Source organism: Alternaria rosae, assembly GCF_020736505.1.
Source record: "Alternaria rosae strain MPI-PUGE-AT-0040 chromosome Unknown BKA58scaffold_4, whole genome shotgun sequence".
Lineage (NCBI taxonomy): Eukaryota > Fungi > Ascomycota > Dothideomycetes > Pleosporales > Pleosporaceae > Alternaria > Alternaria rosae.
The window spans coordinates 3242421-3265412 of record NW_025763573.1 but is presented as its reverse complement, the minus strand read 5'-3'; the positions used below and the strand labels follow the sequence as shown (position 1 = coordinate 3265412).

The window sequence follows — 22992 nt, the reverse complement described above, 5'->3', positions numbered from 1 at the left end:
CAGCCTGTACTACATTTCAATACGTTGATATGGTGTGATGATAAGCTCACCCTCATCAGCCATCCTATGCGGGTCCTAGGCACTGTTACTAGGGTTCTACTATCCCGAGCTTAGCTTAAACATTGGGGAACAGGGCTTGTCCGACATGGATGGTCTTTCTCGAAGTTTCCGAAAGGGGTTTGTAACCAAACCGATGGTATTTGTCGAGCGGATACCCTTCGGAAATTTGAGGGCTATGCTGCAGGTACTTGATAGCTAAGTCTTGTCATATACTGACGCTGAGGACATGAGTTGGGCTATGTCGCGACATAATGAAGTCGCACGTCTCGCAATATCCAATCCAATTCGGCTTGAGCCCAGACCATCAGGCTGAAGGTGCCCTTGGATTGTAAGAAAATGGACTCATCCATCACCATGTAGCAGAAGATGTTGGCATCACTCTCGAAGAGAACGTCAGACACACGCGCTACATACTACAGCCTATCTCGTTGGATTCAGACTGCGCCATGAAAATCTTCTATTATCGTATTACCTCCTTGACTGACTCCGAGGAGTCTGGAACATTTGTCAGCACTCTTGAGCAGCATCCCAGCTTCTTGATTGAACCTGCCAACTTCCGCCATCTTCGGCGACATCCACATCCGCTTCGCTTCGCTACGAAACTCGGACCTCAGTATTCACACATCCCCTAAGTTTGCATATCCACCCATGGTCGTCTCCACGCTCATCTCTGAAAAAAGCAACTTGAGTACCTCTCAGGTGTCTAACTTGAAGCTTTCGGCTTCTATTCGCTGCTCACCGCGAGTAAGCGAACCAGTAGCACGACGCGACACCACACCACCTACCAATCGCAACGCGCATCACAGTATCGCACAGTTATGGCCTCGTCACAGACCAACATCATCTTGGAAAACGATGTTTTCGAGTCGTACCGCACCCAGACCCCATCGTTGCTTTCCTAGTTGGGCCTTGACTATTGGGTTGGTGGAGATGGCAGAGTGATACTCCTGCATGAGATCGCGTGGGTGGACCTGCTGACGCGGGCAGCTGCCCTTGCTATAAACATGACAAGATGTCATATGTCTACATGTACTAGCAGGTACGTACTGCGCATCAACACCACGACTCTGATATACTCGCTTCCGCTTTCTCGACGTCGAACCGCCATCAAACCAACAAAGCGACAAAGCCAACGCCAGCCTTTCATCAACTTGTTGAGGCTTACCGTGGCGAACCGCACAGGACTGTCAGCACGCGTGCAACGGGCCGCAGCTTGTGCTAGTCCCACCAATTATCACGACGTCGGTATCACTGGCCATTTGCCTCGGCAAACAGTACATATCTCGCTCCCAAGCTTCCAGCCTGTTAGTGGAGGTCGAAAGAGGCAAACAACGAGGACGCATCGCGCACTGCCCTATCAGGAAGTAAGCGTGGGATCTCCAGCTGGCATCGCCGCTGCCGAGACCTGGCGACAACCCTCTGGACAGGCGGTGAACTACACCGTGCTCTCACCTGTGAGAATCGAATGGAAAGCGCGAACGGCTGACCCTCGTCATAAACGAAATAAATCACCCATGCAACGGCCGATGATAGACATATCATTCAGTACACTGCGGAGCTTTTCATCCTTGAAAATCCCGATATCTTGACAAACACCCTCGCCTTCTTCAGTCTGCCGTCGGGTCTCCACCGCCGTATAGCCGATACGATTTCGCTCAAACATATACCATCCCAACACACTATTACCACCAGAAGCGTCAGGGTCACCATGCCACACCACATTACCAACAGCGTCTTTGCACGTACAAGCCTAACAACTTGCGACGTCTTCGTCATGGCTCTCGCACACTTGGATCCCCGAACAGCGCCATCACCAGAAGAACTAATCGCAGCAGCGAGTCCATGGTTCCTGGACGCGGAAACAGTCTGGTGGCGCAAGTTCCTCAACGGCACAGGATGAGAAACAATTTTCATGGGACTATGCCATCAGACATCATTTCTGTTTTACTGGAATTGGCCAAGGTATTCACGCTCCCGAATATATTCGAGTCTAGTACGGTGCCTTCAACACAGCATGCACATACGTCTTTGTGCAATCACTCGCATTGCCCCTCCAGCTCAAGACCTCATTACTCAAAGCACCCTCACATATCGTCCAGCCTTCCCTCTGACCGTCGACAGTCAAGAGGTATCCCTCGTCCAACGCGATATTGCCCGTTGGCTGCACCGAAGCGAGGAACTGCAACTCCGACCCAGTTGTCACAACCGTGCTGTTGAAACGACGATATGTGTTACCGAAAGGCGCTAAGGCGATGGTGGAAAGCGTCCCGTCGGTCAGAGTGAAGTTGGGGAGCGAACCGTAACCGGGGCCTGTTAAGCGGAGGAGAAGAGCGGGTTGGTGGAAGGGGTCCTGTGCGATGTTAGATATTCTGACACGTTATTTCGGAGCGTCGCTGTAAAGACTTACAAATAACGAGGTGGCGGATACAGCTTTGAGTTCGGAGGTATTCGCACTAGCATCTATCTGCGAGGTGGTGACGAGAAGGAAGTTGGTCAAATCTGTTGGCAGCGCAGCGCAGATGGATGCGCTCGCTATGGCGAAGGAGAGAAGAGATGAGAAGCGCATGCTTGATTGCAATAGCAGCGATGACAAGACAAAAAGACACACAAATGACTTGAAAACCGGCAGAAACGTCGACGAAATGTTTCGTAATAAACCCACCAGCGTTCCACCCCTCCTACCTATATATCCTCAACCTCGAGCCCGCGATATTGGGACCGAAACCCTGCACGAAAAAACGACGATCCCACGTCCCACAAAGCATGCATGCATACCATCATAGGCCACCGCGCGATCTATCAAGCACGTTTACGCGTAAAGCGTAACCTACCTGAAGCTTTTCAGCCACCCAATCGTCGCCGTAGTTCGCCACGTCCGGCCCTGGCCCTGCTGGTCACCGGCTATGCGATCCCTGCATGTACAGCTGAAGATCCGTTTGTTAAGCTTGAGCTTTCAACATTAGGGACCAACCGGACGGGGATGGGTGGGGGACACGAAACATGGGGCGAGCTAGACTTTCCAAGTCGGCTGGTTGCTGACGTCTGAAGAAGTGTCATTGGAACCACGAGTGTAAAATCCTATGTTAGGCCGAGCAAACAATATTTCAGCGTCAGGCTTGGAATGGGGAAGTTGCCTGAGATTGAGGCATGGAAATGCTGTGGCTGGTGGGGGTCTCCACTGCGTCATCGCATTGTCGCGTGACTAGCGTGGCCGTAAGGAGCCTAGTTTTGCCGGTTGGCTCCACTCAGTACTTGTGGCGACGCGACGAGGCTGTGGTGGTTGGGTTGTCAGGTCCGCTCGAGTGGATAGGGAGTAAGGTAGGTACGGAGTACCGTGTGTCGACATTATGATAGTCTCAGGGTAATACAAGGGCATGGCGGTGGCAGTTGGTGCCGCGTAACGCAACACTAGAGTCAAACATTACCGACCAGAAGAGAACGGATTGGAGAAAGAATATTAGCATATTCTTGTCCTTGTTTGCTACTATCAAAGGTATCATACAGGTCGCTTGAGTGAAACTTGGGTATGCCGAGCGCCCACCAACGCCAAAGTAAATGCCGATTTGAATGAATTGTGATCTGTGTCTTCCGCTGATGCGCATTACCCTACTATCCTTGTACTATGCCCTATCCTGTGATGACCAGTCTGTCTAAGCAGGAGTCGCGATTGCTCCGTCGCCTAGTACCCTCGCGACTAGGATGTACAGCATCATCGCTCCGAAAACGATCCTCCACTTGTTGCGGCTCAGCCAGCCTTGACCTGCATCGCGCGCTATTTGCGCTGCATCCTGAACAACCGTTGCGCTTGTGCCGGGGCGCCGTCGCAGACCAGATACGTCGGGCGAGCAGGCTGGCTGCTGCGAAGGGGTTGGTGCTGCCGGCCGTGGTAGGCCCGTGAGGGGATCGATGCGGTTCTCCTTCATCCACTTGAGATTCTCCTCGTCCACGTCCGGCCACTCGTGTCTGAACTTTGCGCCACCATCTCCAGCCCTGATGTTGCCGTTCTGGCGACCACCGGCGTTGTCTGACCCAGATGCTTTGCTGCCGCCGCCTGTGCTGTTCCACCACCGTGTGCGCTTGGCGAAGAGTTTCCGCTCTGCTTCTGATGCCCGGACGCTACCAGTAGTAATCTCGTCGCTGGTCATGAAACTCAGCAGGCCCGTCAGAATCGTGCTGACCTCCCATGCGGGGTTGAAGCTCTTAGGATGGAAGTCGGAGATGCTGAGACACAGCCGGCTGCTGGGCTGGAATCGACCGGACGGTGTGTGCATGCGGATTGCGGGCGGCGCAAAGGGATAGTCGGGCGGGAAGTTCAGCGTGCCCCAGTACTGGCCGCCGTGATAGGGTGTGTCTGGTGGGCCAGTGATGATGTAGTGCCATTCTAGGATGTTCCTGTCCGAAGGGTGCGCAGTAATGAATGGAGGTGGTGATTTGGAAATGGAAGCGTATTCTCTTGTAAGGCGCTTGGTAGCTGCTGGTGTCGCCATGGTGTGTGTGAATGTGGGGTAAGGGTGAGTGGGTGGTTGTAGTCGTCGACGTGTTCCTGAGCGGAGATGGTTGACGTCGACTATCTGATGCGCTGTATAGGTGGCGGCCAGACAACAGTGCAGGAGGTGTGGCACGTTTTTTAGTGACTACCCCTCGGTGGACAAAGTACGAGAATCACAAAGGCAGGCGCGATAGGTGAATTAGGTCGTGAGTGAAAGAGTTTGGGTCGCCCGTCTAGACGACCTTGGAACAGTTGGAGAGTAAGCGCACGTGCATCCGCCGCCCGCGGCGATCCAGAGTTCAAGGTTTCTGAACAACGCCAAGCATCACGCACGCAGACACAAACAGCCCAATGGCTTCGCCGCATGAAGACGATGTGAGTAGGCGTGCATCATGTCAGTAACGGCACATCGCTAATTGGGCCTCAAGGTCTTCGAAAGGCTCAAGAACAAGACGGACCTGAACGAGCAGAAGCGCCAGCAGGATGAGCTCAATGCGCGGCTCTACGCCCAACAGCAGAGGTCGAAGGAGAGGCTAGGAGAGCTGGTATGCATTCTGGACATGCAATTGGGGCTGTTGCTGAGGCTGTGCTAGATTGAAGACAACTCGTCCCTGCCGGTGACGATATCGTCGGTCCGCATCCTCCACGCCAACCGCACACGAAGGACCTTCCTCGAGCGAGTAGTCGACCCTTTGCTGAGCGCAAACCGGGACCAGCCATACACCCTCGAAGATGCGATAAAGGAAGTTGGCGAAGCCACCGATAAGCTCAACCGTTTTGGTACGTCAGTACGCGACAGAGGGGCTTGCATGTGTCTAACATTGGCTAGGTATCTTCAAGTCACCAATATCAGTCTACCTCGACCGTCCTAACCAGACCATCGCCTCTTCCTCCCCCACTGATGTCGACGTGTACATCTCGGCCCAGGAGCGCGGCAACTACACCATCAAGACTGGAACCGAAGCTGGAGCCTCTGAAGCCGATGCCTACGTCCACGCCGAACTTCGAAACTTGCTTGGTGGAGCCGAGACGCTGAATGCACACGGATCGCTGGGCACGCGAACACGGTCGGCCTACTCCCTCGCCTTCGACAGTCCCATCCTCAGCAACCCCGATCTCAAGTTCCAGGTCAACGGATTCGCGAGTTCGACATTGAAGAGCTGGGCAAGCCATGAGGAAGTCCTCAAGGGCGGAAATTCGAAGCTGTTGTGGAGGATGAAGAACGGCGCGACACACGAGTTTGGCTACTCCGGCATCTGGCGACAGGTGACTAGTCTGGCTGAGAACGCATCACCCTCTGTTCGCGCAGACGCTGGTGACTCGTTCAAGTCGAGCATCTCGCATACCTGGGTCAACGACAAGCGCGACTACCCTCTCCTACCTAGCAGCGGCTACTTCTTCAAGACTGTATCCGAACTCGCAGGTTGGGGTCCATTGAAGGGCGACACCGCATACTGGAAGTCAGAGGCAGAGTCGCAAGTTGCTCTCCCCTTTGGCAACACAGGCATCACGCTTACTGCTGGTCTTCGGGGTGGACTTCTCTACCCCATGACTCTGGGCGGAGAGAGCCAGCCACAGGCCTCGCGCATCAACGATCGCTTCCAGCTCGGCGGCCCCAACAACGTCCGCGGTTTCCGCATTGCTGGTCTTGGTCCGCGTGACGGCGCAGATGCACTAGGTGGCGACATCTACGCTGCTGGTGGCGCATCGCTCCTCCTCCCCATCCCCCGCGTCGGCAAAGAGACACCTCTCCGTCTCCAAGCCTTCATCAACGGTGGCCGGCTCCTCGCACTCAAGAATCCCAATTCTAAGAAAGAGGACGGATCATTCGGCAGCTCAAGCGACGTAACTGGCGCGATTCAAAAGTCCTTCTCCAGTCTGACAGCCGAACTTCCCAGTGCGGCAGCTGGTCTAGGCCTCGTATACGCACATCCCGTTGCGAGGTTCGAGATCAACTTCTCTCTCCCACTTGTTATGAGGGCCAAGGAGGAAGGCAGGAAAGGACTGAGCTTCGGCGTCGGCATCGAGTTCTTGTAGACACAAATCCAGTTGTGTAAATGTGTATTTGTAGGCCGTATAGACTTTCTTCTCGAGCAAGCAGATCACTTCTTTCTCATTCATACTCATGTTCACATGTCTCGTATTCAACTCAAATATCTACTCATACGACCAAAAGGTCTAGCTGCCCACCAACTGCGGCCCCTCAAACACCTTCTGCGGATCATACACACCCTTAATCCCCACCAACCTCTCGTAATGCTCACCCCAATACCTCGAATGCGCGTCCGCCTTGGTAAGATTCGTATCCGCATAATTGATATACATGCCAAACTGCTCGCCCTCACTCGCCTTCTCAATCACATCGACCCAGCCGTTCAAGAACTCCATCATCTTGGGCGTATACGTCGCGCTGTCGGGGAAAATGCGGTCGTTGAATTGCATCTTGAAGACGGCGTTGCGGTGCGAGTATGACGTTTCGTCTGCGGGTACTTTGGAAATGGCAGAGCCGGACCCGCCGTGCATGTCGATGAGGAGGTACCATGAGCGACCCCGGATGTTGCGGGCGGTCGTGAAGTAGTAGTCTGCGAGGGCGGTCATGGCAGCGGGGGAGAGGTACTCGGGCATCAATGACTTGGCGTAGAAGTTCTCATGGTAGTCGTATATTTCCGGTTGCGGCAATGGGCCGTTGGAAAAAGATGTCAATGTGTTGATCCAGCCTTTTGCTGAGACGGTACCCGCACCGCGTCCCTCCAGTGGGATGTTTAATTTAGTGAGCAACGGGTTCATGATGGTATCAAAGGCGCTGCGGTTGCCGTAGTATACGCCGGTTAGTTGGTTGGGAAGGAACATGCGCATGTTTAGTTCCGGGGGCTGATCATGGATGGTGAAGTTTTGGAGGACGGTCAGGATGTTGGCAAGTTGCGATGTGTTGGATGGAGAGAGGCTATAGGAGAATACTAGGTTGCTCTCTGGGGCGTTGAAGGTCTTGAATTTGAAGTCGGTGACGATGCCGAAGGCGGCGCCTGCGCCTCGTAGGGCCCAGAAGAGGTCTGGGTACGAGGTTGGTGAGGCGGTTACCACGCTGCTGTTGTGGAGGACCACGGTCGCGGAGACGAGTTGGTCGAGTGTAAGGCCGTGCAGGCGAGATGACATGCCGTAGCCTCCGTGGAGAGTGAGACCGCTTACACCGACGCTGGAGAGTGTTAGCAAATATATATGGTGTTGGCGGTGAGGATGGGGACCTACCCAGGACATGTTCCGTGGCTGATGGCTTGCTTGCCTTGATCGTACAGTGCCAGAGCAATGTTACCCAATCTACCACCAGCTCCAACGACTGCTGTGTGTGCTTCCTGGTCAACGGTTACACTGTTGAAGCGCCGCATGTCGACGATCAAATGTCCATCTTCGCCTCCAAGACCATGTGATCCGTAGCTGTGGCCTCCGCACTTGGGAGTGACTTGGACACCACTCTCAACTCCGCAAGATACAGCATCTTGGACATGTTTGACTGTCTGTGGTACAACGTAGGAAGCCGGTTTGAATGGTAAACGAAGATTAAAGGGCTTGACTGCCTGAGTGTAGTTTTTGGTGCCTGCAGCATATACAGGAACCTGGCGAGACTCAAGGCATTCGCTCAATGTAGAGTTTGCAGCTGTAGTGCAAGAAAAGAGAGCGGAGGCTGCAAACAACCATGTGTAGTATTCTTTCATCATTCTGGAAGTCGGAAAGTGGCTTGGCTGCCCAGAAAGAATTCATCCGCTAACGTCCTCGCGATACTTATGGATTGCTTGAATCCTAGAGGTGGATTGTGATCATGAGGTGCATATTGGCCCAATATACTACGGCTGAAGAGAAGAAAACATATAGACCCAGGAGACATAACTGCGATGAACGGTTGAGAATGCCCAGAGTGAAAACCTTGCTCTTTTCCTGGATCCTTTTTCGGAGCCGTGGAGATTCCAAGGGGATTTGGTACTGATAATAACAGATCTTGCCTCTATCGCACGACGACTTCCAAGCTACGGCAATAGTGAGAAGCGGTGGCTTCAGTTTTATTTACCTCTTGGCAAAGATTGGTCGCAGAAAGATTAAGAGATGCCACCTCGTCTATACCCACGCACGTGTCCAAGTGCGCGGCAGCCGCATCCACGTACCGACGTTGGACAGCGGCGTGGCGGCTGCATTCCCGGTATAAGGCCTGGCCAAGAGATCTTATGATGCGTGTGTCCGAGATGAAAGACCGAAATGCAAGGCTACTGTAATTTCACCATGTTGATCAACCTGGGGTCGGCAACCGGCTGAAACGTTGTACCCCTGCTCGAAACATGGCTGTAGATTGCTATATATTGTCCGACGTGCGGCCTTTAACCGGCTTGGAAAATCGCATACTCACCGAGGCTGAAGTGGCACCCTCGCTTTCAGCAAGACGCATGATGAGGTCGGTTGTTTAGTCTAAGAGGGTGTAGTCAGGTGTTTCATCGTGGTAGCTCCGAAATGTCGAGTGCGGGCGCGTGACGCAAAGCGGTCTGGTGGAAATGCCAAAGAACACATGTCGAACATACAAAACGATGCTACTTCCCTGTGCTTCAAAGTCAGTAACATATACGTCCTGACTCGTCATCCACAATCATCATGGTCCATTCGCATTCACTCCTTCTACCGCTGTTCGGCACTGCCGCAAGTGCGGCAAACCTGTGGGCGACACACTACTCCGGCACCATCAACTATCTGTCTTTTAACAGCAATGCCTTGACTCTCAGTAGTTCGGCCTCTACTGGCAACAAGCTGCCTAGTTGGATTACGTATGACAGTGCTGGAAAGGCGCTCTACATCCCAGATGAGGTCTTCCAGGGCCAAGGAGGCGGAAACTTGGTATCCTTCTCCGTGGGCACCAACGGCAACGTGAGCTCAATCGGAAAGGGGTCTACACCTCAAGGTGTGGTTGCGACAACGCTCTATGGTGGACCAGATGGACGAAGCTTCATCGCGAATGCCCACTAGTAAGTCAGCATCATTGAGTAGACACGAACTTTGCTAATCAAACGAAAGCCAAACCTCGCAATTGACGACCTTCAAGTTGCCACTGACTGGCGGACAGCCGCTTCAGACACTCAAGTACACTGGCAAGAGTGTCAACCCTTACCGACAAGAAGCTCCCCACCCACATCATGCTTTCGTGGACCCGTCTGGCGACTTCTTGATCGTACCTGACCTCGGAACCGACAAGATCAGGATTAACAAGATTGACCAGACAACCGGCAATCTTACAGAATGCGGTGCTGCTTTGCCGCCACCTGGAACAGGACCAAGACACGGCGCCTTCTGGGCGCCATCAGGAGCGAACTCGCGCGTTCGCCGAGCTGCAGACGGCACAGTCCTCTTCATCGCCAACGAGCTCTCTAACAGCGTGTCGGCATGGGCGGTGTCATACCCCGCATCGGGAGGCTGCATGTCTCTGACTCTGAAGCAGACGCTCACACCGTACCAAGGCAACGCCACCGCCGTCTCCGGTACCAAGGTTGGTGAGATCAAGGTCAAGGGAAACTTTGTTTACACCAGCAACCGAAACGACAAGAAATTCAGGCCCAACGATTCAATTACCCAATTCACCATCTCTCCTAACGGAAGCCTGACATGGACTGCCCTCACATCGTCCTACGGCACATACCCGCGTACTTTCGACATCAACAAGGCCGGTGATTTCGTCGCTATTGGCGACCAAACCACTTCAAACGTGGCTATTGTACCGAGAGATCCGGCTACTGGCAAGTTGGGAGAGCGTGTTGCGGATCTTAGGATCGGGGCTACCGGCATTCCGGAGAATGAGGACGGTCTCAGCGCGGTTGTCTGGGCCGAGTAGGCGTCCGCACGTTGGTCATTAGAAATTTGTGTATATACAATTACTTTTGTAGAAAATATAGGGTTGCGCGGGCTGATTGCGATATGACACCTGGGCAATGACGCGTTCGTTCGTGACTGAGGTGTGCAGAACCAAGAGCGTGTGAAAAAACGAGCCCCCCCCCCCCCCCCCCCCCCCCCGTATACTGTGAGCACAGAGTACAGCTTTGATACCCTCATGTTTATTTGGTTGCGTTTTCGCTTGGAGCAAGCGAAACCCAAGATCAACCACTCTATGTCAAGCAAGCAGATGAACTTACTCTATATATGCATGCGTATGCGTCCGCCAGCAGAATTTTCATAGTCAATTCAAGCACGATGGTTAAAGTTTACAACATTCAGTTTGTCGATGTTGTTCCTGCTCTTTCCCCGAATGCTCTACGTGATCACCCTCACATCATCGACCTAGGCTGCTTCAAATTAACCGAGGGCGATGTTGTTACAGGCGTCCAGATACAGGACGCAGTCGCTACGACTATTCATGCAGTCTCCAGCAATACTCTTATCAATTTCCTAACATCTATGTAGACGTTCCGAATCGAGTTTGAATCCAAGACTGGGCCTCGCAGTACTCGTGTTATTTTCATGAAGAAAGGAAACAAGGTTATAGTAAGTCACAACTGGTCAAAGGCTGTAAGAAACAGATAACTAACGAAACTGCTTACAGGTCGGTCAATATACCGTTGATGCATCGCGAGATGTATTTGACTTCAACACAATTATCCGTTTCACTATTAATTCGCACCAAGGCTGGAAGGTTATGTATGCAGCTTATCTCGACTGTTTTCCACAGGACTGGGACGAAGTCTGGGAGGGAAGGACGACCGATGTTGACTTGTTGGTTGCTCCCCACAGGATTACAGAGGGAGACACAACCAGGGGACCTCTGATCAGGAAGTTCGCTGACTACTTGTTGGTGGGCAGGTATTGGGAGACTACTCGATGGACTTGTGCAATCACCACTGGCTAGAGATATATCGTTGCCAGTCAAGTAAGTGAGTGAAAGAGATCCTGCGGTGCACACGTCAGATGCCGTGAGCTTCGATAGGCTCTCACATGATGTCACGAGTTCATAAGTCACTGACAATACTTCAGTGTGTTTTCACATTCAACCGTCTTCAAATGATTTGGATCACGCCGTCAAAGACTAGACTGGCCCATCAATGTAAGGCTCATGTCTGCTCATACGAGTATGACTGCTTAATCTGGATCGCCAACTGATATCTCTAACCACGTGCCACAAACTAGGTTTCTCTCCATGATCGGCCAGAAGCGGAGTATCCTCGCTCACCTCGACTTGCGCGTGCTATCACCGCCTTTTGCTTACACCCTTTGTGGTCCAAGCTCTTTGCGCGTAATCAAACCAACCAGAACAAAGATTATCTTTGCCCACAACACCTCAACCTCACCAGACAATCTACAGACAACAACATGGTTACTACTTCTGACCCTGAAGGCGGCACTCCCAAGCCTCCCAGCACAACCAAGGCCCGGAACATCTACACCAAGCCCGATTTTCTCACCGCGCCGTTTCTCAACGTCTACAAGCGACTGCCCGCGCACTTACCCTCAAGCCACGCACACATCATCAAGGTTGGCCCCCTCAGGGAGGACCTATTCGAGGGCGAAGAACAATACGATCTCAAGATCCAAGATGCAGTGGCCACTCTGCTGTTCCAGATCTCCAAGGACACCCTAGACACGTTTCTCAGCGGCGTCACTGATTCTTTCAAGCTCGTTCAATCGTTTGAGGGACGATCCAAAATGCAGCTCATCATCTGGAAGCAGGGAACTCAAGTTCTGGTACGTGAACCAAATGAAACAGGATAGACCTCATCAAGATACATACTTACATCGTCTCCACGTTTTAGATTGGCCAGTTCATCGAGTACGAGAAACAGGATTGTCTAGAATGGGACAATCTCGTTCGTTGCACTATCAACTACGACGGATCTTGGGGTCTCTATTCTGCCAGCTTCGGTAGGTACACTAGGCGAGAGCATGAGCACGCATGGTCTGAGACGTTCATACGGACCGGTATCAACCGAAAGTTGGTCGCTGGTGACGAGAAACAAATGGCAGAGTATGCAGGCCTCTTGAGCGAGTACATCATTGTCAATGAGTGCTGGAGCGCTGGGTCGGGCTCCAAGTGGAACATCGAGACCGCCATGGCTGACTGAAGCATCCTCATCTTTGTTTGGGCTGCAATCTCTGCACTCAAGCTCCTTCAACATTTTGACATGGAGGAAACTTTGAGCGAATGACTATCCAGATGAGACTTGTCACTTACTGCTAGAGTAGTCAATATGCATCATGACCCTGCTGTTGCAAAACTGTCGATAACTTTCTCGTGGCGCTAACGGACAATAATCTGTTCTCATTTTGAACAATGATTTTGTTTCTCGCAATAACAACATTCGGTCTTACGTTTCACTTACGGCGCTCTTTCATCTTACATACCCTTTGTCGACGTCTGTCCAAACTATGATACCAGGCTCACTCACTTCTGCAACACTGCAAGATCCCAAAATTACAGCTTGCAGGACTTGAAAGAACGTGGAATAATGCTTCCAGATCACCTCCGAAGCGGCTAGGAACGTGTACGATCATCGGTATGTCCTCTCTTTCCTCACCGTCGCGCCTTCGATCAGCCCTCACCGACCTCGCCCGCTAGCGCTACTAGGGTGACCCGCACGACAAATGTCTACACGCTTCACGTAGAGCAGCCTCTTCCGCGGCATCTTTCATCGTTCCCCGTTAAACTTCATGCTCACCACTCCTCTTTCTTAGATCTCATCGCTCACCGGAAGCTAGCGCGTCTAGTTGTTGTACTCATATATCTTGTACCATGCCGGTAACTACGAGATTCAAACGCTTGCAGCTACAGCCTTCTAAAATTGACAACGGTCTCGGGAAAAATACAAAAGACCACGCGAAAGCTATCCACCGTACTGCTGTAATGACCAGCCATATCGACAGCACTCCTATGGAGATCGACGCGGACAGCAGCGGTCTTCCGTCCCCTGCTGGTACTGACATCCGTCCCGATTCGCCAGGTAAGAGCGACTCTGGCAAGAGCGATAGCAGCACGCTTCCCTATACCGACGACTTTGAGACCCTACCTTCAAGGGGCCCGTCCAGTCATGCTCACATTCTCGATCTTGCCAAGCATGCTGCGTCGATGAAAGAGGACGCCACCCTCAAGCTCCAAGATGCCGTTGTAACCGCCCTGTACAACATCTCGCCAGCGACGCTCAAGTCGTTCGTCAATCCCACTGTCAACACCTTCAAGGCTATATTCGGTAACAAGGACGTTCAGCTCGTCGTATGGCGCAAGGGTCTTGAAGTCTTCGTAAGTCATCACATACACCTCCAAACAGACAGTCGCTCACACCCCTTTAGATCGGCACATTCGAGCACCACACATCCATGAAGGCGTACCGCTTCGAACACGTCGCCGGCTTCCTAATCGGCTACGATGGATCCTGGCATCTAAAAGTTACTGCCAGCAACGCCTACTCCGCCCCCAAGTGGCCCGATGTGTGGGGCGGCAAGTTCGAGTGCCATGGTGGCGTCGCGAAGATGACGGTTGAGACTGGAGAGATGGGAATGGCGAAGCGAGCCTCGGCTTTGGCGAGTGCGATGATCGGTGGCAGATACTGGGAGTTGAAGACTGATATCAAGATTACCTGATGCGGAGCCACCACAGGCGATTGAGATCACTGGAGGTTGCTTGCAAGGATATAATCTGGGATCTATTTGGTATGCGTAATATGGGATATTTCTTGGGTCTGGAGGCCTTGCGAGAAGGTAGCGAACGGCGGTGGTAATGCGACGACGGAGATACTGTAAAGCGAGTGAGCTTCACTACTAGTAGTCAGCTCGAGTAATTTTGACTGGAAGATAGGATCTAATAAAGAACGTTACACGTACCAATGATCCTTCTATCTGTTTTTGGTAATGTGCTGGAGCCCTTTTTCATACCCTTTACACCCAATCTTTATCCAAAGTTTCTCGAATTCTTCAATCGCACCCTTACCGATCCAACCACCTCCACACCCATCCAGCAATCAACTTCCAAACACCACTTTCCCAATATACCAAAACTCATACTATACAGCCCCTCCAACTCCCCATTCCTCCATCAAACCCACCCTCGGAGCCCGTAGTCCAACGGTAAGACACCCACATCTCAACCGCGCAGGGCTGCCATCGCATCCTCTCAGCGTGCGAACGAACAAGGCTGAGAAACCGTCCGAGCTTCCGCCCAGCAAGTATCACATTGACGAGACCCGCCAAGTGAAAGTCTCTTACAGTATCACATTTTCATTCCGCTTCCGTCAAAGATGACCGATAGCACACAGCCTTGCCGAGATTGTGGGGGGTCCACGTTCAAGTCGCGGTGTACTCAATTACCTTTTGCTAGATGTTTGTGTTGTGTGCTGTAGTTTTACTGTATTTTGTACCCATCCAATCAAGTCCTCTCGAAAAAAGAGAAGTATCGTCAACACAAGAGCTTTACTGTATTTGTTGTTGTTGTTGCCGTGGATGGACATAAGGGAGCGGCGGAATCGCGGGTGGGTGAGTTCGTTGATGGAAATGGCCTATCTAGCGTTCAATCTCATCAAGAACGTTAAAGAGAGAATAGCAATGAGATTCATTGTATCCAGCGACAGTACCTAAAAATAACATGCAAGTCGCGAGCGTGATCATAATGCTCAAACGATCGATGTAGTGTATCCAATAACGTGTCTACCCCAAACTCCACTCGTGAACGCCGGTCGTCTAATGCGTATGCCAATGTGAGTAAGCAAGCTCAACGCGTGTAATCAAGGAATCACCAACTCCCCGGTCCAAAAGTTCCGCCTTTGGGTACTTCTTTGTATGGGCAGGCTTGCCAGTCACAACCCTATCAATAGTGTTAGTTCTTGTATACAATGAAGCCGGCTTATGTGTTGATGACTTACCTGCTTATAAACTTCCGTACCCCACCACTTGAAGTTACTCATCCAACCGGGGTACACAATGCCAAAGAAGATGACCACAACACCAAACGCAAGCCCAGAATCCAAAGCCGCGCTAAGCATCATATTGTACTTCTTCCACCAAGCGTTCCTCCGGTTGCGAATCTCGTAGTTGAAGATATAACACACAATCGCCCAAACGGAGAAGTTGAGTCCGGTAGCAGGCGGAATCCAACTCAAACTACCAAACACAACGGCGAGGTTGACTTTGCTGAGAATGGACTTGCGGTTGCCACGAGCGAGGTACCAGAGTATGACAGGTGCGATGGCGCCGATGGGGAAGGCCCAGATCAAGTGTTGGTAGAGTGCACCAGGGCCGAAGAACTTTCCTGGTCCGACGACACCCCAAAGGATACTTCCGTTGAAGTGGACGCGGGCGATGGGGCAGTTGAAGCCGTTAATGGCTGAGGGTGTGCAGATACCGGGGATGTTATTCAACATCCAGTTTAGAACACCGATCTGTGTTAGACTTGAGATGATGGTGACGGAGAGTTGGAGCTTAAAGAGGATTCTAGGTGGGATCTTCATGTAGTGACCTAGCTTGAGATCGGAAGCAAACTTTAGGCCTTGGGTTGCTGAGATGTAGCCGAAAGTCGTAAAGACCATGTTTGCGACGGGTCGACCAGGGAACACAACACCGCAAATCAGTTGGCAGATGAGGTAGATGCTGCTTTGTTGGTTTGTGATGGCCATGACGATGCCAATGGGGACGAAGAGGACTGCGCCGATGCCAAGTGCTAGCAAGAGGCCGTACCAAGGTAGATGGACGGGATAGTACTCGACGACGAACATGCCGACAGCAGCCATGCTAATACCAGTCAAAAGGTACCATGTTATCGGCACATCCTCGTATTTGCGCATAAGTCGGTTGTGCACATCTTCCGCAGATAGCAGGTCTTCCACGTCTGGGTCTGAAGTCGTACTGGGTCTGTGTCGCAATATCGCAGGCGAGGTTGGGGGGCTGTTGTTGTCGGCACCATTCACCAGTGGCTGGTAGTCAGCTGCTGATTCTTTCCGGATCTCTGCCCAAGAGCGACGCCATTGTCTCCAGATGTCCTTTCCGTACCAGAGGCCAGTGTGCGAAAGCAGAGCTGTGAGACCGGCGAACTGTAAGGCGTAGCTCAGCACGTAAGTAATCGGAAGGTAGACTCGACTGTATTGCTTGTACGCTTCTTCGTCGAAGAGGAAGTTCTCGGTCAAGATCTTACTAACGTCGTACGGCTTGCCGCGATTATCCCATACAGCGGATGATAAGATGGGCATATAGGAAGAGTAGAGGACGTTCTTGTAGTCTACAAGTTGTCAGCACTAGCAATCAAACCTCCGGGAACTACTCACACATGATCGGCGCTGCAATCCACATCACGCCTACAAGGCCTCCAAGAATGTTCATAGCAGCCCAGAATGGTGTAATCAACGGGGAGCCAATGTATGCGATCTGTGCCCAATCGAAAGTCACTGGGAACAACCCAAGACCAGATGAGATTCCGAACTGCTCAGGTTAGCTCTCTGTCCATTCAGACAAGCAACAAACGTACCAGGTTGGCAACAACAACGCTCTTTGGCGCGAACCAGGTGATGACATTGAAATAACTCAATGCTGGGAATAGGAGACCAGGTAGGAAGTAGAAGGCAACGGATCCTGCGAATATGCGCGAAAAGAACTTGCGTGGAGCGATGGTCCAGCCATCGGCAGGCTTGTTTTCATCTTTATGTAACGCGGTGAACATGGCGGTTGATACCAGTGTGCTCGGCCAGATCATGCCGCTGGGTCGGACCAGGTAACGTCTGGTGATACCGGCAAGGGAGTAGCCAAGTATTTGTGTGGAGAGAATAAGCAATATTTGGTACATGATGCCAAGGTCTTGCTTGTAAAACTTGACTTGCTCAACGATGACCTTGGATTGTCAGCATACCATACAGGGTTGCATAAATGATACTTACATCTGTCGCGAAGGCAAAGCCAAAGGATACATTGCTGCTGACATAGACGCAACAATGTTCCTTTTCATTCCAACGGCCTTGGCCTAGCCAGAGCCGTAACCGGCGTTTCCAAGTGGCTTTTGCCTGTGGAGGATGCGATGTTGCCTGAGAGCAACCATCGACAAAGGTTTCTTCAGGATCGTCGTGTCGTTTGAAGAGTTGGTCCCAAAGCAGACCGAGAGGGTGGACGAGTAGTAGTGCAATAATAGGAGTAAGACTAACGCTGGGGTATCGTAGGGAAAAGAACAAGTTGGTTGAAGAACCGGCGATGGAAAACAGAATCGACAGGAACCACATGCGCGGGGTATCAATGGACAGGGAGAGGTCATCGGTAGCAGCGACGGATGCCCTCACTTGGGCGTAGGGCGAATTATCAGACGGGCTACCCTTCATATCGTGTAAATCGTCCGTCCTCGGAGGTTTCATTATCGTCTAGCGTACTGCTCGATGAGGTTGAGTTGTCAAACAGTGGCGCGCCGGCGGTAGAAGGATCAAGACCGCTTGCGTTGAACCTAGCTTCAAAGTCCTGGCCACTAGAGGCTACACCGAGCGTCGTGCTGCTACGACTGGCGTCACCCGTCCTGTGACGTGATTTCGTAGCGCCTGAAAGGATTGGCTCACTTCGTGTCGAATCATTTTGATGGTGATCCGAAAGTAGTGAGGGCTCACTATGCGAAAGTCTACTCTTTCCTTTTTTCTTTCTTGAGTTTTTAATCACATTGTTTTCATCAGTCTCCTCTGGACTGGAGGAAAGAATAGGTAGGCCGCCATATGAACCTGAGGTTTGAGTCAGCACGTGTAGCAGATGAGGTTCTGTGCGCCGTGTGCATCGTTGCTCCTGTGCGCCCGTCCAAGGCCGAGGGGCGACCAATGGCCATGGCGCTTGACAACGAAGAGTAGTTTACGTACCTGTTCCCTGCGCCGGGCTCGATCTCACCAAGAGAGGTACTCTTGACATTGCTGTCTTGACGGATCGTGTAGGAGTCTCGGGGCGGCCAGCTGGCGAATCAAGATCGTCATCAGAAGGGGTTTCGGACGTGGCTATGTTCCTTGCTTTCTTTGCTTTGTCAGGCAGAGGCTGCAACTCGTAGCTGCCTTGAGAGACGGGAGGACGGTCGTGTCGCGTGTTTCCAGAAGGATGGGCAGGCGAGAGAGCAAGCGACGAAGATGACCCGCACCCGTCCTCGTTAGCCATATGTATGGGTGGATGCCCGGGTGTGGCCAGGGGCGCGTGTACAAGTGCTCCGTTTGTCGCGCCAAAGCGGCCTCGCGCGACGTCGGAATCAGATGATCAGATAAAACCACCGGCAGCCATATGTTGGGCCGTACTCTTTTCGATGATCTGATTAGATGGAAGCGCGGAAAGCGGTCCAGAATTAGGTCAATGATGGAATATTAGTTGAGTCATCCAATGGCGAGTGCAGTGTCTTCACGGTAAGCGGTTAGATCCGGGCGACGATGTGGAGTTCCCAGGAAAAAAGCTCGCACGCTCCCGCGCGCGCGAGCCCGCCTGCATACCATCACACACCTGCATGCTTCAAAATCCCGGCACCCTTACAGACCAAGACTGATTGACAGCTGCACGTCCGAGCGGACGCCGCAGCGCTTGCATTCGGAAGTTTTACATATTTCTACAATATCCAAACGCTCAACGTGACGTCACCTCGTTCACGTCAACGTGACCGGGTATCCCCACGTGGTTTTCGGCTTTGCGACCAGCGGTGAGGCCCTCAACCATAGTAATAGCGCCCTCGGTGTCGTCCTTGTTGTAGAGGAACAACCCCTGTAGCGCTGCAGTGCTCACCGAGTCGATGAGGCCCAACTCTCTAACTCTAGCCATAAATCTCTGCTTCGCTTCCCCGCCTGCATCGAACTCTGCATAGAATCGGTCCCAGAGCTGCTCGATCTGATACTCTGTTGCTTCACCGAGTCTTACCGTCATGTCCACGCGCCCAGGTCGGATGAGCGCTTCGTCTAGTCTCTCGACGTGGTTGGTAGTCAGGAAAATGATCCGCTCCTCAGCACTGGCAACACCATCGAGAGCGTTGAGCAGCCCGGAGAAGGTGACCGAGGCGCTAGCAAATCCGTCTGCACCAGGCGTCTTACGGTTCATGAATGCGACGTCAACATCTTCCAGCAGCACTACAGTACGTCGCGGGACCTTGGTCAGCAAATGGTTCAGCCTATCGTCTGTGAGACCACGCTCGCTGACATTCAAAATGGCAATATTGAAGTCGAGATGACCTGCAACAGCCTGGATGAAGGAGCTCTTCCCTGTGCCCGGCGGCCCATACAGCAAGTAGCCTCGCCTGTATGGTATGCCGCGATCTAGGTACCACTTGCGTGATGCAATGAAAGCCTCCATGTCCTCTACAATGCGCTCCTTGACACCGCGCTCCAGGACCACCGAATCGAGGGGTCGCTTTCGCTTGGCGTCTCCAAAAGGCTGCCACATGGTGCCCATGGAGTTGTATATGACAGTCTTGCCCTCCTGCGACTGCTGGTATATCTGGTGTGCCTCGGCGAAGATGTCTTCGAAGATGTCGCGGTGCGAGTAGAGGGTCGTGAGATTGATCGTCTCAAAGGGTACGCCATCCTTGACGTTCAGGCTGTTGCGCTCTCGCTGCCGGTCGACGAGGATGAAAGCATTCTTGTAGCGCAAGAAGTGCTTGCCCGGCCCCGGTACGAAGGAGAAGTGGGCCGCGTGCGAGGGCCCATCCTGCGGCGTGTACGTCTGCACTTGGAGGTGGTGCATGCGCGGGTCGATGCGATTGAGCACCTTGGAGAGGACGCCGTTTGCGCACGAGTGGCCTGGTGCCGGCTTGCTGTGCGCGGTGGTAGTTGGTCATCCATTGGAGGACCCAGGGATAGGCGTCGTCATGGCGAGTTATTTCCAGATCGACGAGCATGCGGCGGCGCACAAACGCGGCGCCATGTTGGAGTCCCTTCTGGCCCGTCCGCGCCGCAACCCCAAGCGCTGCGAGACCGAAGCCCTATGGCATCAGTGAGCACACGTCCAGCAAGCAGGCAGTGGCCCCAGGGTGAATCATACGGCGGTTGAAGAAGGGATTGTCGGTGATTTGCGACCAGGGAGAGCTGAGACCCGGGCTGCTATTGCCGGCAGCGATCTGCTTGGCCAGCTGGTGTTGAGGCGTGTTCGGTTCCATGAGCGGCGGAGAGGCGCGCCTGTCCAGAAATTTGATACGCCATGGGCGCTAGCGGGGGATCGATGCCGCTACGCCGCGCCCATTCGTGCCTATCACCATGTCGCACGCAACCGATGGGTGTCGTACAGCGTTCGTTTGCAACGTGGAAGGTTGGTGGACTTATTCTCGTCACACCATCAGGGAGTTGTGCAAACGGCACAGAAAAAGAAAAATAGACGTTGACATCGCCGTGTACAGACTGCACAGGGCTGCATAAACAATCCGGGGTCGCGTCGCGGAGGGCCATCCATGGCGCCTTCCCAGCCCTGTGGAGTTGTGGAGCGCTAGGGCGAGCTTGGACCTGCTGCCCGTCACTGATAACTATCATAGCCTGCCCAATTCACTGATCAACACCCTGAAAGTACGTCGCGAAGACATCTTCGGCCCCGAGCACCGCGCTCTTCTTCACCTATGCGCCATGGCCACCGTAACCATAGGCAAATCCTATTTCGACGCTCTTCTACGCAAGTGAGTGCACACTATCTTGAACTTGGCTATGCGCCGGGCTGTTTGCTGATTAAAGTTTTAGGGCTGAATTTGTTCGTGTCCCTCAGGCAGTAGCTATGCATTTGGCACCTGTAGAGCTGACTCTTATCAACAGCATACTTCCAACCAGCCTGTCAGCTACGGCACTGATCTCTCGGACAACGTCACCATCAGTAAGGCAGAACATGAGTACATGGTACGTTTTATTGCACCCAACATCACTCCACACTTTCAAACTTTCTTCAGCATCCCTACAGCTCGCTCTGGTTCCTGCTTTTGGCTGCAAAAATGCTAACAATACATTTGCCCACAGACCCAAGCAGTGCGAGAGTACCGTACGTACACTCCTGCTCCAGCGCAATACTATTCGTTTCTGACCGTACCTAGACCTTCTTAAGAGCGCTTTATTCCGTGGAGGCCTGACGAACCAAACCTTGGATACACTGCTACAGGGCGAGAATGGTGCTTCGAACGAAGAGCCGTCGAGTTACGATTATGAATCGCAACACACACATACAAGATCGCAGGCTACTACTGTAGCAGCGCCTGCGTCAGCTCGTTACCCGAGAGGGTCCGATCATACCTCTGCCAGCCACGGACTCCACCCTAGACCTTCAGCATCGTTCCGTCGAGTCGTCAGCTACGGGGAATCGGAGTCTTTCACAGGCGACCTGGACAGCCCACCTGACGAATATGACGACCGGGATCGCGGACCAGCCCAGCGTATACCGCTCCACGATCAGCGCACTGTGCTCATCACCAACCTTTCCGAGCGTACCACACATAAGGACCTGGCCGGCATTGTCCGTGGCGGCAGACTGCTGGACATTTTCCTCCGCAATGACCGATCTGCAACGGTATCCTTCATCGAAGGAGCTGCCGAATTCCTTGCTTACGCTAAGCGTAATGACATATATCTGCACATGAAGAGGGTGAGATATGCACCTACCCCAAGGCATGAAAGAAGCTGACCATGCCAGCTTGAATTCCGTTGGAGCGACCGGCAATTCCACGTACCACCGCATGTGTCTAACAAGATCGCCGGCGGCGCTACGCGGAATCTTGTCGTCCGAGGCGTTGCAGGCAAGGTCACTACAGATCAGATCCGTGGCCATCTCGATCACATCCACAATCTCATCGTGGTGGACGTCTACTTCAGGAATGGCGATGCATACATCTCAACCAACTCTATCCATAACGCTTTGTTCGCCAGGACCTGCATGATGTCGCGTACTATATACAAGGGGATGCGCATCGAGGTACTATCCGGATGAATGCGCTGGACCGCTACCTCAGCCCAAAAAGGCCCACACTCCCGTCACTCGCGTGCCTATGAAGCCTGCACCTGTGGTCAACCAGTATGCTCTTCTGGATACCGGCTCCGACGATGGGTCAGAGTCTGAAGAGGAGTTGTACAGGACCAACGGTGTGCAAGTCGATGGTTACCATTGGGCTAACGGTTGTAGTAGCATGAACAGTGCCCATGGATCAGAGCTTGGCCCATTCCGTGGGGTCGGCGAGGACTTACAGTGACTTAATCCGGCCTTTCCGTTCTATCAAGTTTCTTCGCGTTGCGGTACGTTTCAAAGCAAGCTGAGGAAAATTCCGACTATCCAAGCTACATTCTCCATGCGAAGAGAGGGAAGCCAGCTATAGAGCTTCAAGTCGAATCACCATGAGTGAAGGCATGGCGATTAGAATAATAATATGGGTATGTTTTCGAGAAGAAGGTCGTGTCGTACAGCTCTCGATAGGTGTTGGTTGGAGTATGCTTCTTTTCCTATATAGATACCCCTCGGCTACTCTGGAATATGATTGTTTTACTTACAACACGTTGATCCCTTCA

At 52.6% G+C, this 22992-nt stretch overlaps 11 protein-coding genes across 11 annotated transcripts; 6 read left to right on the top strand and 5 right to left on the bottom strand.

Moving 5' to 3' along the window:
- The first annotated feature begins 878 nt into the window (after nt 1-878).
- BKA58DRAFT_166586 (uncharacterized protein) lies at nt 879-1849 on the top strand. Its single transcript, XM_046165088.1, has one exon. The coding sequence runs from the start codon at nt 1065-1067 to the stop codon at nt 1647-1649; it is 585 nt and encodes a 194-aa protein (XP_046026981.1). The 5' UTR covers nt 879-1064; the 3' UTR covers nt 1650-1849.
- Nucleotides 1799-2726, bottom strand: BKA58DRAFT_166626 (uncharacterized protein). The gene is made up of 2 exons (XM_046165090.1): nt 2468-2726; nt 1799-2410 (listed from the first exon to the last, which is right to left on the bottom strand). Exons 1-2 carry the CDS (start codon nt 2624-2626, stop codon nt 2051-2053), a joined length of 519 nt encoding a protein of 172 aa, XP_046026980.1. The 5' UTR covers nt 2627-2726; the 3' UTR covers nt 1799-2050.
- Nucleotides 2727-3560: 834 nt separating this feature from the next.
- On the bottom strand, nt 3561-4839 carry BKA58DRAFT_166590 (ubiquitin-conjugating enzyme E2 6). Its single transcript, XM_046165089.1, has one exon. The coding sequence runs from the start codon at nt 4545-4547 to the stop codon at nt 3711-3713; it is 837 nt and encodes a 278-aa protein (XP_046026979.1). The 5' UTR covers nt 4548-4839; the 3' UTR covers nt 3561-3710.
- Nucleotides 4833-6747, top strand: BKA58DRAFT_384005 (surface antigen-domain-containing protein). Its single transcript, XM_046170231.1, has 4 exons — nt 4833-4924; nt 4978-5094; nt 5143-5329; nt 5379-6747. The coding sequence occupies exons 1-4, from the start codon at nt 4901-4903 to the stop codon at nt 6584-6586; spliced, it is 1536 nt and encodes a 511-aa protein (XP_046026978.1). The 5' UTR covers nt 4833-4900; the 3' UTR covers nt 6587-6747.
- Nucleotides 6657-8262, bottom strand: BKA58DRAFT_457064 (glucooligosaccharide oxidase; the record flags this gene model as incomplete). Its single annotated transcript, XM_046174619.1, has 2 exons — nt 6657-7742; nt 7796-8262. The coding sequence occupies 2 exons, from the start codon at nt 8260-8262 to the stop codon at nt 6728-6730; spliced, it is 1482 nt and encodes a 493-aa protein (XP_046026977.1). The 3' UTR covers nt 6657-6727.
- An 874-nt stretch (nt 8263-9136) lies between these two features.
- BKA58DRAFT_360186 (Lactonase, 7-bladed beta-propeller-domain-containing protein) lies at nt 9137-10481 on the top strand. Its single transcript, XM_046168750.1, has 2 exons — nt 9137-9549; nt 9599-10481. Exons 1-2 carry the CDS (start codon nt 9182-9184, stop codon nt 10407-10409), a joined length of 1179 nt encoding a protein of 392 aa, XP_046026976.1. The 5' UTR covers nt 9137-9181; the 3' UTR covers nt 10410-10481.
- Nucleotides 10482-11878: 1397 nt separating this feature from the next.
- Nucleotides 11879-12634, top strand: BKA58DRAFT_457060 (uncharacterized protein; the record flags this gene model as incomplete). The annotated part of the gene is made up of 2 exons (XM_046174618.1): nt 11879-12250; nt 12319-12634. 2 exons carry the CDS (start codon nt 11879-11881, stop codon nt 12625-12627), a joined length of 681 nt encoding a protein of 226 aa, XP_046026975.1. The 3' UTR covers nt 12628-12634.
- Nucleotides 12635-13406: 772 nt separating this feature from the next.
- BKA58DRAFT_411177 (uncharacterized protein) lies at nt 13407-14140 on the top strand (the record flags this gene model as incomplete). The annotated part of the gene is made up of 2 exons (XM_046172283.1): nt 13407-13799; nt 13850-14140. 2 exons carry the CDS (start codon nt 13407-13409, stop codon nt 14138-14140), a joined length of 684 nt encoding a protein of 227 aa, XP_046026974.1.
- A 945-nt stretch (nt 14141-15085) lies between these two features.
- BKA58DRAFT_383999 (OPT oligopeptide transporter protein-domain-containing protein) lies at nt 15086-18888 on the bottom strand. The gene is made up of 7 exons (XM_046170230.1): nt 18364-18888; nt 17922-18231; nt 17416-17866; nt 17010-17369; nt 16810-16963; nt 15415-16763; nt 15086-15356 (listed from the first exon to the last, which is right to left on the bottom strand). Exons 1-7 carry the CDS (start codon nt 18647-18649, stop codon nt 15285-15287), a joined length of 2982 nt encoding a protein of 993 aa, XP_046026973.1. The 5' UTR covers nt 18650-18888; the 3' UTR covers nt 15086-15284.
- A 214-nt stretch (nt 18889-19102) lies between these two features.
- On the bottom strand, nt 19103-20621 carry BKA58DRAFT_411175 (26S protease regulatory subunit 8; the record flags this gene model as incomplete). Its single annotated transcript, XM_046172282.1, has 3 exons — nt 19103-20188; nt 20259-20431; nt 20558-20621. The coding sequence occupies 3 exons, from the start codon at nt 20619-20621 to the stop codon at nt 19103-19105; spliced, it is 1323 nt and encodes a 440-aa protein (XP_046026972.1).
- A 457-nt stretch (nt 20622-21078) lies between these two features.
- Nucleotides 21079-22679, top strand: BKA58DRAFT_401494 (uncharacterized protein; the record flags this gene model as incomplete). Its single annotated transcript, XM_046171665.1, has 7 exons — nt 21079-21128; nt 21190-21199; nt 21262-21342; nt 21460-21481; nt 21534-22078; nt 22127-22405; nt 22443-22679. The coding sequence occupies 7 exons, from the start codon at nt 21079-21081 to the stop codon at nt 22677-22679; spliced, it is 1224 nt and encodes a 407-aa protein (XP_046026971.1).
- Nucleotides 22680-22992: the final 313 nt, after the last annotated feature.

Bases quoted from the DNA above. Each gene is read 5' to 3' on its own strand.
- BKA58DRAFT_166586 (XM_046165088.1), top strand. From the start codon at position 1,065: ATGACAAGATGTCATATGTCTACATGTACTAGCAGGTACGTACTGCGC.
- BKA58DRAFT_166626 (XM_046165090.1), bottom strand. From the start codon at position 2,626: ATGCGCTTCTCATCTCTTCTCTCCTTCGCCATAGCGAGCGCATCCATC. The intron at 2,411-2,467 runs GTAAGTCTTTAC...AACATCGCACAG, and splicing joins TATCCGCCACCTCGTTATTT to GACCCCTTCCACCAACCCGC.
- BKA58DRAFT_166590 (XM_046165089.1), bottom strand. From the start codon at position 4,547: ATGGCGACACCAGCAGCTACCAAGCGCCTTACAAGAGAATACGCTTCC.
- BKA58DRAFT_384005 (XM_046170231.1), top strand. From the start codon at position 4,901: ATGGCTTCGCCGCATGAAGACGAT. The intron at 5,095-5,142 runs GTATGCATTCTG...AGGCTGTGCTAG, and splicing joins AGGAGAGGCTAGGAGAGCTG to ATTGAAGACAACTCGTCCCT. The intron at 5,330-5,378 runs GTACGTCAGTAC...AACATTGGCTAG, and splicing joins CGATAAGCTCAACCGTTTTG to GTATCTTCAAGTCACCAATA.
- BKA58DRAFT_360186 (XM_046168750.1), top strand. From the start codon at position 9,182: ATGGTCCATTCGCATTCACTCCTTCTACCGCTGTTCGGCACTGCCGCA. The intron at 9,550-9,598 runs GTAAGTCAGCAT...ATCAAACGAAAG, and splicing joins TTCATCGCGAATGCCCACTA to CCAAACCTCGCAATTGACGA.
- BKA58DRAFT_383999 (XM_046170230.1), bottom strand. From the start codon at position 18,649: ATGGCTAACGAGGACGGGTGCGGGTCATCTTCGTCGCTTGCTCTCTCG. The intron at 18,232-18,363 runs GTACGTAAACTA...CTCAAACCTCAG, and splicing joins GAGCCCGGCGCAGGGAACAG to GTTCATATGGCGGCCTACCT. The intron at 15,357-15,414 runs GTAAGTCATCAA...CACTATTGATAG, and splicing joins GTACGGAAGTTTATAAGCAG to GGTTGTGACTGGCAAGCCTG.